Raw genomic sequence first — 12,138 nt, forward strand, 5'->3', positions numbered from 1 at the left:
TATATAGTTATTTATTGTCGCTAATAAATCACTACGAACTTGTCTGAAACCAAAAGTTGACAGATGGGGGTGGGAATTTTCACCATGGCAGCTTGGACCAAAGAATCGCACCATTCCAACTGAAAACGCTTCTGAAGAGGATGCTCGTGTTCCCTTGAGTATTGGCCCTTTCGCCTTTCTCCTCCTCGTTCTCACCTCCTCTGGTTGCAATTAGACAAATGAGACATCCTCGAAGATGTCGAGCTTTGAACGATTTCCGGGACATGAGCTGGAGGACCGAGGAGAGAGGCCGCATGCAAATAGATGTTTGGGATCCACCGTTACTATATCATTAATGCGTTTTCGCCACCTTCTGGTGAATACATAGAACACAACAATCCTATGGTTTGTGTACCCTGTAGCCTCGTTTTGGTTTACAATGGCTGCAGCCTGAATAAGGCAAATGACAGCGTCTGACCACATTCTGTAAGTTCTAAGTAGGCCATAAACTAAGTAAGAGCTGCTGTACTTAGCTTGACCTGTAGTTGGCTGTTTGTGGTTCTCATATTTTTTTTTTTGATAAAATAAATCCACACCCCAACCTGCTCTAACTCAACCACCACCTCCAACTTAGATTGTTTCAATGCATCCCATGTAGAATATAAGGACACCCAGTCATCCCATACTCCACTCCAAATGTTACCACCATGTTAAAACGATTTGACATCAAAGTTGGGAAAACAGCAGAATCTGGATAAGGAAGCCTGCAGAGGAAATCAGTATTGTCATATGTCAATATCAATTTGATATCATAATAAACTAGACAAATACATATTTGCATATTTAACGACATTTATCATCACGGAACACATTTCTGAATCTGTAGGCTATTGTAATCATGGCAATATCAAATCAATAGGGCCTACATAGAAATAATGTGAAAAGACTAATATTATGCATGCTTCAGTTTAAATGCAAAATGATGTGTGCTGTGTATGTACTGTGTGCTGTGTATGTACCTGTCCAGTATAACTGAGAAGTTAAGACTCTGGCAGATGAAAACACTGTTGCTTGGGATGTACTGGCTCCAGTTACTGAGGCTGAGCTGTTACCATTGCCAACATTCATGGCTGTGGTGTATATAGTGGAATTTCCATTACCATTAGCACCACTAACAAGACTGCTATTAGTGCTAACTGAACTAGAATTAGCTGCTACAGTCACAGTATTACCATTACTGATGTTGGAAGTGCTGCTATTGCTAACTGAACTAGAATTAGCTGCTACAGTCACAGTATTACCATTACTGATGTTGGAAGTGCTGCTATTGCTAACTGAACTAGAATTAGCTGCTACAGTCACAGTATTACCATTACTGATGTTGGAAGTGCTGCTATTGCTAACTGAACTAGAATTAGCTGCTACAGTCACAGTATTACCATTACTGATGTTGGAAGTGCTGCTATTGCTAACTGAACTAGAATTAGCTGCTACAGTCACAGTATTGCCATTACTGATGTTGGAAGTGCTGCTATTGCTAACTGAACTAGAATTAGCTGCTACAGTCACAGTATTGCCATTACTGATGTTGGAAGTGCTGCTATTGCTAACTGAACTAGAATTAGCCGCTACAGTCACATCGCTGATGTTACTTATGTTGGAGGAGTCCATAGTCAAAGCAGAACTGTGTGCTGCTAGAGAGGCACTGACTACAGATGCGGCTGAACTTGTTTGAACAGCGATTGGAGCTACAGTTGACGCAGCAGCAGCGGCTGCAGATGTGGTCGCAGATAGCGAGTTGGACAGATTAACAGCTGCTATCCCCGATGAGGTTGTGGTCACAGTGGCTGTTGTTGTAGATGCAGTTGGAGGTGAGGAAGTGGTTGTGGCAGTAGTCATGTATGCTGCTGTGGTTGTCGGACCAACCATTGTTGTAGGAACAGTGGCGCTAGTGGGATTAAGTGTCGTAGACATGGACACTGGTACTTGTGTGCTAGAGGTAGTGCTAGCAGATGTATCAGTACTGACTGGAGCGATACCGGAATTGGCTGAGCTTGTGCTTGCAGAAACGCCTGTGGAGACGTTTTCAGTCGTAGAGGTGCCTGTATCATCATTAGGTGTGGTGGTGGATAGCTCAGGTGTGTTGGTGGATAGCTTAGGTGTGTTGGTGGATAGCTCAGGTGTGTTGGTGAGAGAGGCAGTTGTGGCACTGGATGAATCAGATGTATAGGTGGATGGGTCAGATGTGGTGGTGGATGCATTAGTTGTATAAGTGGATGGATCAGATGTGTAGGTGGATGGGTCAGGTGTAGTGCTGGATGAATCAGATGTGGTGGTTGATGCATTAGTTGTGTTGGTGGATGGATCAGGTGTGGTGGTGGATGAATCAGATGTATAGGATAGATCAGGTGTGGTGGTGGATGAATCAGATGTATAGGTGGAAGGGTCGAGAGTGACGGTGGACAGGCCAGATGTGGAAGTGGACAGGTCAGGTGTAGAGGTGGATGGTTCAGGTTTGGTGGATGAATCAGATGTATAGGATAGATCAGGTGTGGTAGTGGATGAATCAGATGTATAGGATAGATCAGGTGTGGTGGTGGATGAATCAGATGTATAGGTGGATGGGTCAAGAGTGACGGTGGACAGGTCAGATGTGGCAGATGTGGAGGTGGACAGGTCAGGTGTGGAGGTGGATGGTTCAGGTGTGGTGGTGGACTGTGCTGTACAGGTGAGGGTGCCCTTGCACACCAGCAGCAGGGTGAACAAAGTGGTCCAGTAGCTCATCTAGGTGAGAAAGACATATCAAAACAGAGAGACGAATGAGACGAACAAGCTGTGTTACTTAATCAAGACTTAAGACTCACTGATGACAGCCTCATTGAGATAATTATATCAAATCATACAGACAATGTATTTCTTCAGTTCCCTGCAAAATCTTGGATTATATATTACTAAAACAAGAAAAAGTGATAATTATTAACATTTATTATACGGCTCTTCACAATGTCCATTGACTTGAATGGGATTTCCCAACGTTCTATGGTAAAATAAATTCATGTAATTATCGCTGCAAACATATAATTACCCCTGTCAATGGCATCAGGTTTTGTGCTGCTGATCATATCACTCCGCAAGTATTCCGGAACTTCATTCAAAAGTGAAAGCAGACTTTGACTTTCAAAGAATGTTTGATTCAAGTTCAGCGTGTGTTGCGAACTATTTGTTTCTCAGCAAAAGCCACGATGAAACGGTAACAAATAAGTGTAAAGAGACATATCGTGGAGTTTATTTATTCGTTTTGGCAAGAAGCCGTATAATAAGCGGGATAATGTATAGAACGCCAGTCATTATGGGAAAATAAGTCTGATGGCGCGTCGGGGTCCGGTTCGCCCTGTCGGGACTTATTTTCCCAATAATGACCGGCGTTCTATACATTATCCCTTACATAATCTTACATTTTCAGAAGGTCCTATAGAATAGTACCTTCTTCCATGGTTTAAAGTGGGGCGGAACGGGGAGGAACGCAGTTCCGCCACCTCAGATAAATTAATAAATAAATATATTCTTTCATACCAACTATATAGCGCGATGCTATTGTTAAAATAAATGGTGAGTTAATTTTCCGCGTGTACCCTTTTCTTACCTAGGGGGGCTTATGCCCCAGCGTAGTTCTAGGTCTAGTGACACCCCTGGTACAAATCAATATGAGGGCTGCTGAGGGGTGACCAAGAAACTAGCAATTCTTGTCCAAAAAAGTATTGCTACACCACGATACTCAATATGTTGTCCAACGGTAAGTCATTTTCCCCCATAGCACCTGCACTGGATTTCAGGGTTCCCCCAACTGCAAAATCCCACTTTAACCACTGCCTTCTGCAGTGTGCGTTTCACAAAGTGTTTAATCAAAGCTTAAATATCTACATCCATAAGCCTACTGTACAGTATAATATATACTGTACACCCTCATGATCAACCAATAGCATTCAGGTGCCATTCAAATTAACAGGTGTGTATTGTACAGTTTCATATCATACAATATAATTTCCAAAATACTTAGTCACATGCTCACGTCTGATAAATGCCACATTGACACACGTTTTATTTGGTAACTTTGAATCTGTACCCGAGACTGAAATTAATGTACACACATATTGATTTGTTACTAAACTGTATCAATTAAAGATATAAGCTTGTGGCATAGTTGGTGTTGCACTATACAGTAGTTATAGTTATAGGCTACATCAGGGCCTCTGTGATATGAATTTCTCTCCAATAATACTGATGAACAAAATTGTACTAACCAGCCATTACAAAAATCACACATATTCTGATGTTCTTTTTTTATAATAATTATGCAATATTGCATGTGTAAGAGTGGCATTGGTAGCAGATATTGCCATGGCTGTGATTATGTGAACACATATTACAGATTATCAATGAAAATTCATACATTGCAAAATAATGTATTGAACTACTAATAGAAAAATGAATACTTTACCATAGTTCTGTTTCTGAGGCTCTTCAAGTATCTTCACAATTTTTTAACAGCTCACCTGAAGTCTTCCAGTAACCTAATGACCAACTGAGCTTTCTATATGACAAAAGAGATTTTTAAAAAATATTTTCCAGTATTCCGCATAGAAAATACCCTTGAGCTGTTGAACTCACTATGCAATCACATGAATGCAATGTAATGCTCCAACATATCTTCATCTGTCTCTACAACTTAAAATGGACTCTGGTGATCATATGAGTGTGCTGCTCAAGTTCATACAAACAATAGCTTAAGAGAGAAGAGGAAATGTTTGGGCTGCATTTCGATGGCAACACATTTAAGCCCTAATTGTTGGTAAATGACATGGTTTCAGGACTTCAGGGTAAGACCAGGTAGTGTTCCTCAGTTACTGTACAATCACCAAGGTCATTGTTCTGCGTACACTGATATGTGTTGATGATTTGGAACACTGGCAACCGGACAAATGTGAAAGTCATGGTGTGTATGTAGCTTCCCTGTCCTGCCTTCTGTTGAAGTATAGCATTACCAGGGATTGTCTGATGTTCCGAGCATCACAGAGAATCAGATGACAGTTTGGTCCACAAAACACAACTCAGTTAAAATGTCTCAGTCAGTTTGGTCTCATAAAAACACAACTCAGACAAAATGTTCATTTGTTTCATTTTCATTTTATTAGTTGTTTTTTCAGTTCATTGTAGTACACAGAGAAATTAGCCACACATAAATTTGATTGTATTTTTGTTAAACATTTTTTTTTTTGTTAATTATATTATTTCCCTTTTTTAAGTGCTATCGCTAAAAAATGTTACACATAAACTAGCACACTAATGGCTAACTTGAGAGCACACTAAGACAGGAACTATTTCACAAAAAAAATTGGGTAAATGGGCATGGTTAAAAAAAATTATAACCAAGAAATAAAATAAACAAACAAAATGGGACAGTGTCTGTTACATTCAGATGACCATTCCCCCATTGTCACTGTAAATTCCTTCCCACCCCCCCACCCCCTTTTTTGGTAAACCATTTCAAGCTCTACAGTTTTTTTGGTAGAGATGCCAAATTGGTGGGTAAATGCCTTTGCACCAACGTATCTTTGTCCTTGCTGTTTACATCTGTTGCCATGACTACTGTCCCTTCTGAGACAGTTCAAAGCTGAGTCACACTCTCACTGCTCTATCAAACAAATGAACCGTGAAAGGTACAAATACAGATTGTACAGAGTTTGGAAGAAAGAATGAATGAAAGAAAGAAAGGAAGACAAAAGCAGAACAGGACTAAGAGGGAATATTAACTTTATTCATTTATTAGCAAAAGAAAGTAGATTTGGATAATGACTAGATATTTGAATTCAACAACAAATGGAAAACATGATGTTCTTAAGACCAAACACAACTTGTATGCACATGACACACACACACACACACACACACACAACACACACACACACACACACACACACACATACACACACACACCACACACACACACACACACACTCAGATTATGTAAGAGAACAACCAATAAAGTTCTTGCACTATGTCTTTATATCTTTAAAAAATTACCCTGGGCAGTGTCGTGCTGAAGATGATTGTGAACAAGTTGCAAGTCTGCCATTGCAGGCCAAGCATTGACCCAGCATCCATGGAGTTTGTTACAGCTAATAAGTCACAGTATTTTAAAACGGCCTATTGGTCAGTCCAAATAAAATGCTGTGTTTATGGCTATGGCACATACCAATGTAAATCTCGGTGAGCAATGGCTTCCTGGCAGTAGACTGCTTGTACTTTTAGTGTTAAGTGGCCATACCCTTCTGGCAGTGCAGAAACCTTTATGGGGATAGGGTTCAAAAATGGGCAGCTGTAAAGAAGAGGCCATTTTGTTTTTCTAAGATGGTTTGTAAGAACATTTTTCATATCCCTTTCAAAGCTGTGCTTAGAGGGCCAAAAGTGCACCTACATATACACACACAGTCAGCCACACAACCACACACACATCCACACTTATACACACATAACACCTTATTCACATTCTATATACAAGACAACACCTTTTATTTTTTAGGGTAGTCATGAGCCTTGGACCTCTCTGTGGTGACCTTTCTAAAGCACCAACTCCTAAACTCACTTGAATGCTTGTATAGACCTCTACCATGCTTGGCTACAGATTGCTTGCCATGGCACAAACCAAATCCCGAAAACCCAGAGGGACTCTAAAATCAACAAACGTGAGACTGCTAGGTTGGTTTGTCAGGAGAGGTAGGGGTTGGTTTTACTGCAAACTGCACATTTGTTTGTTATTGAGTTGTTGACACTTTTTTCCCCTCAACACAGTGACCCCTATTGGTTAGGTTGCAGCAGCGGAAGCACTGATCTCTGTGCAACTGGCCTTACTTATCCATACAAGTGGATCACAACCTTTCTTCCTATGAGGACAATTGAAATTGATCCCCCTTCCTGAGTCATACTCCTGTCCTTCATGGGCTCCATGACAACATACATTATCAGAACTCACAACACCGAGTTGATTAAAAAAAAAAAAAGATTAAAAAATAATAAAAGTTTCATCCTCATTCACATGGGCGAGAAGCAAGCATGCAATTCAGAAAAACAAAACAATAATGCCAGAGCATAGTCGATTCCCCTCCCCAGAACCGCCCTGGTCCAACCCCTGACACGGGAAAAAGAATTACAGTCATTTCAAATGGGGCAAATGGAAGACAAGTGTTGTCATTGACAACACAAAGGGGCAGGGAGGAGGAGTAGCTCTGTCCTAAGCTTCGAATCACTGCACCCAACCTGGGTCACATGAAACCTAGGCTTCGATTGATTGGCTACTCCTCTTCCCCTGCTTCAGAAAAAGCAGGATAAGAATACAGAGGATTAAAAATTACAAAACAGAAGAAAAAAATAACTCACACAAAAAGAAAACTGAATGAAAAAGAGTAGATAGACACACTATAAGTATTTCCATACTCTATTATTTTTTGTTTTCTAGCAATTTTATATGCTTTAAAAAGTTAACACGTAATTAGGAGAAACTTGGTTATTTTTGTTTTTTACAGTAACGTTATGGTCATTGACATTATTAATATCATTAATATCCTCATATTTATTATTAATATTATTATTCTGATTATTACTATTGATTAGCACTACACATGAGTCACTCCACAGTACCCAGTCACACGGTTCTCTCCACACGGTTAAAGGGCTCTACTGTCAATCACCTGAACACGCAGAGGGAGGGGAAGAGAGAGACATCACTTCCTCCTACTATATGCTTCCCCCTTTGTCTTCCTTTCTCCTTCTATTCCTTTATCTTATCAATTCATTCATCTTACTGTGGCAGGATGAAGTGATGAAGGAGGGGACAAAGTGATGTTTTGTTTTGTTTTTCTTCCACTTTGATGCTTTGTCATGATTGCTTTTTCACCTCATTGGGTGCTTTCTAACTTCCCTTGACCACTGCATATTCCACAATGGCGTCATCTTCATCTCAATCACCCTCATTTATCTTCATCTACCATCCTCTTTCTCTCAGTCTCTTTTCTAACCCCCCTTCTCCATCTCCATCTCCATTTTCTTGCCTCTTTATCAGCTTGTGTAATAGAGAATGGGTTGGATCTCACGGGACGGATGAGCTGATTAGCGTGATGAGTGTGGTGATTTCATCCTGTTTCCTTCTCCCTCGATTGCCCTCATCCTCTTCTCCTCCTCCTCCTCCTCCTCCTACCTTATCCCCCCTCTCTCTCCCTTTCTCTCTCTCTCTCTCTCTCTCTCTTCAGCAGGATACTTCCATGGTATGGGAGGGGCTGGGGGGCAGCTGTCCACCCTGCGAGCCCTGGGAGAGGGTGCGCGAGCGCGAACGCGAGCCCTCCATGGAGTAGGACGAGGACAGGGAGGTGGTGCGAGACCGCGACAGACGTGTCATGCAGGACGATGCCACTGTAGAGAGATAAAAGAGAGAGAGAGAGAGAGAGAGAGAGAGAGAGAGAGAGAAGTTAATAAATTCCTGACAATAAAAGAAAAAGCACATAAGTGAGTCAAGTTAAGTCAAGTCATCTTTATCTATATGGCACATTTCATGTGACAAGAACAGACCCAATGTGCTCCAAAAGAAAGAGAATAACACCACAAACAAGACATGACCAAACAACAAAGACAAAATAAATAAACATAACAAGATGGAAATTAAAATACATACAATAACAGGTGAATAAAACATTAAAATAATTAACAAATAATTCAATGATAATAAACTAGATGTGCCGCATAGCGGTACAAAATATGACCGCCGCTCAGTCCTGTAAATCCGTTCCGCGATAATAAATCACACTTCAATTTGTCTCCATCTTTTACTCCATCCCCCACTCTTGAAACTTTTGTGTATGCTTGTTTGGCATGCCTGTGTGTGTGTGTGTGCGGCTGCACAGAAAGTAGCCTACTGGCGCTGAAAAATAGATTGTAGAATAGACAAAGAAGTTGTAGCATTGTTATAAAACCTTTAAAATCTCTAAACAATCACAAGTAGGGCAGTTCATCACAGTTCATCCATTGCAACTGGATTGATGAAATGTCACTTACACCTGTAGGCTACATTGTATTTGGGAAAAGCAAAAGGTATCAGCATAATGTTATATTTTTATTTATTTATTTATTTATTTATTTATTTATTTATTAATAAACAAAAACATCTCTGTCAGTTCCATGCCGTTTTCAACAGCTATCAAAAACAAAGGTCACTTTTGGATGGATGGATTTTTTGTGAATGTTTCTTCTTCTACATAAGATTTTAGTCATCTTTAGTTCATGTGATACTTTATTGTCAATGCACAAATTAAGTAACAGTAGTCTGAAACGAAATGCTGTTTTACATCTAACCAGTGGTGCAAATAACTGACATGTCCAAATTAGTATTTTCCGATTGAGATATCCACGCTCTGGCTATTCTAAATGCAAAAATGCATCAGGGAGTTATGACAAAACTGTAACTAACAAACTAGATCCTAATAGAAAGCTGTTAGCTTCCCTAAGCTACAGGTAGGCCTATAAGGTAGGCCTATTTACAACATAAATTGTCAATAAGCTATGCTGGCGACACAAATAAAATCTCCTTTGGAAACCAATGGCTTACGTCTTACAGTATCAAGCGGACTTAAACTGCCATATCGTGGCGAAAAGTTGTAATAAAATTCACGCAGCTCTATGAGTCAAGGAAAGCGCAAATGAAGTAGCCACTTCTAAATGTGACCCACTACACAGTAGCTTAAGGTGTGTTGCTAAAGCAGCCATAATGAAATGAAGGTGTCATTGTTTGGATACTTCACACACACGTGCTTTTTAATCTCACAGACTACAACTACCAAGCTGGAATCAAAGCACATCGATTCTCCTCTCACACCCTGCACGCACTTAAAACAAATAAACAGGCGTCTCAGTCTCACGTATGTATAGGCAAAACTGTATCAGACCGGTGTAACATTGGTAAATCTTCCATTGCACAGAATGATTTTTGTAGCACGTGCAACAAATGACAGTCGAAAGATACAATTACAGTGGTGCTATCAATTTCCTTGGTATAACCGCATTTATAGATTTCTACAAATGCAATCAATGAAATTGGCCTCCATCACTCAACCAACGCTAACGGTAATATTATTGTACCTAGGTCCTTATTGATATTATAAGATTAACATACCTGCAGTAAAAACCAAGCATTTTAACTTTCTCAGATTTATTTCGGCTTCAAGAAGAAATGGGAATTACATTTCATGTGAACATCGTCCTATCCTTATTAGACGTTCTCTGCGGTAAACTACAGTCCTTGTAGGAAGCGTCCATTGTTCTTCCAACCCACTTTTAACTTCCAACAAAATTACGTCTCACTGCAACGATGCGCCATCTAGTGGACAAACGACTACGTATCGCCAATACAGGAAATGCAGCCATGATGATGATGATGATGAATATTTGGCTTTCTTTTAATCCTACTGAATTTGTAATTATGTATCGGCCGTTCTAATACCGATAGTATGTGCGTGCCTGTGTGTGTGTGCATGTGTATATGTGTGCACCGCCATCTACAGGCCAATGAGTGTACAGTCACTAAATGTACACATAACCTACATTTTTTTAGACCCCCCCATGGATGAAATTCTACGAAACTTGGCATACCCCCAGAGAATGCCAGGTCAATCATACACATAAAATTTGGTGCAGTTCTGAACATCTTAACTGAAGATAGGGGCGATTAAAGCAGAATGATATTGCATTTTAATTTTTTACCGGGGGGTTGCAAATCACAAATGAGTGATTATGGGCCAGGTTGATGTGGGCCCTTGAGACCAACATACCATAAAAGATTCTCCATCCTCAGTGCCACGGGGACGCCCCCGGGGACGAAACGAAATTTTTCCGTAAAAGTCTAGTGGGGCTACATACCCACCAAATTTCATGTGCACCGGTGTTTCGGTGTCCCGGATATCGTTGACCAAAAATTCAGGAAGTAGATGACAGGAAAAACATTTTTTTAACTTTGACAATCATTATATGACCGCTTCGCTAGCTTTGCTAGCGGCGGTCATAATAATAAATAATTAAATAATATAAATAATATATATATATATATATATATATATATATATATATATATATATATATATATATAATAAACAATAATAATAAATAATAATAACAATAAAAAATACAAATAATAAACAATTAAATAATAGCCTTAAAAGTCTAATTGAAAGCTTGCAAGAATAAATATAATATGTTTTTACATAGTGACTAAAGGCACCATGTGATGAATTTGAGTTAATTCTGGGTATTGCAAGGAGCCCTTTACCTAAGGATTTTAGGGATCTGACTGGTGTATATGAGAATGTCAGAAATGTAGGAGGGAGCTACGCCCATTAATGAATTAAAATTTAGTCCGAGGTATTTTAAAATCAATTATTTGCTTTACTGGGAGCCAATGGAGTGATTTTAATACTGGAGTGATGTGATGAGATCTTTGTGTTCTGGTTAGTACTCTGGCTGCGGCATTTTGGATAAGCTGGAGTTTGTTTAGGGTCTGTTTAATGAGGAGAAATTGTGTCACATAATAAACTGATGTTACATATATCTTATACAAATGAACAAATGACAGTAAGCTATTTTAAAGCTTGTGATTTTATGCATGTGCATCACAGTAAATCACAATCAAAGTGTGTCGTGCCTGAACTTAAACTATTGTGTGTTGTTTGGAAATATTGAGCTGACCCACTTAGGATGTGACTTAAGATGTGGCTCATTAAAGTTTTTTCTGTTGGGCCGCTTGGGCACATTTCTCGAAACATCATTAGTGTTTGCACAACAGTAAGGCCATTGGTGCAAAATGGTGCAAACTGTGGAGTGGATTACCTGCAATAAACTTGCATAAAATGCTTAAAAGCACAAAAGCAATATTTATGGAAATCTATATGTTACGCCATCAGAATGAAAAGCTCCTGTGCCACTGTTATGAACAGTGTAGTCAAAATGCTTAGTCATGTTGTCACTTACTGTAGCCCATGCCCTGGATGAAATACTTGAAAGCCTCAGTCAACTTGGCAGGCTGTGGACATAGAGACAAAAGACTCAAGTTTAATTTACTGTGGT

At 39.7% G+C, this 12,138-nt stretch overlaps 1 protein-coding gene across 1 annotated transcript in view; it reads right to left on the reverse strand.

The window, feature by feature from the left end:
• Nucleotides 1-5,776: 5,776 nt before the first annotated feature.
• The window catches only part of ndrg2 (NDRG family member 2), a 32,344-nt gene continuing 25,982 nt past the window's right edge, over nucleotides 5,777-12,138 (reverse strand). Inside the window, exons 15-16 of the mRNA XM_076288831.1 lie at nucleotides 12,043-12,094; nucleotides 5,777-8,442 (exon numbers count right to left, since the gene is read on the reverse strand). Of these exons, the coding sequence (XP_076144946.1) occupies nucleotides 8,279-8,442; nucleotides 12,043-12,094 (216 nt within the window). The 3' untranslated portion in view covers nucleotides 5,777-8,278. The remainder of the gene's footprint in view (nucleotides 8,443-12,042; nucleotides 12,095-12,138) is intronic.

The sequence above is a fragment of the Alosa pseudoharengus genome, unplaced genomic scaffold (genome assembly GCF_046254945.1).
Source record: "Alosa pseudoharengus isolate Yale_2024_CS ecotype anadromous, Long Island Sound unplaced genomic scaffold, YU_APseudo_1.1 YU_APseudo_1.1_scf_17, whole genome shotgun sequence".
Taxonomy (NCBI): domain Eukaryota; kingdom Metazoa; phylum Chordata; class Actinopteri; order Clupeiformes; family Clupeidae; genus Alosa; species Alosa pseudoharengus.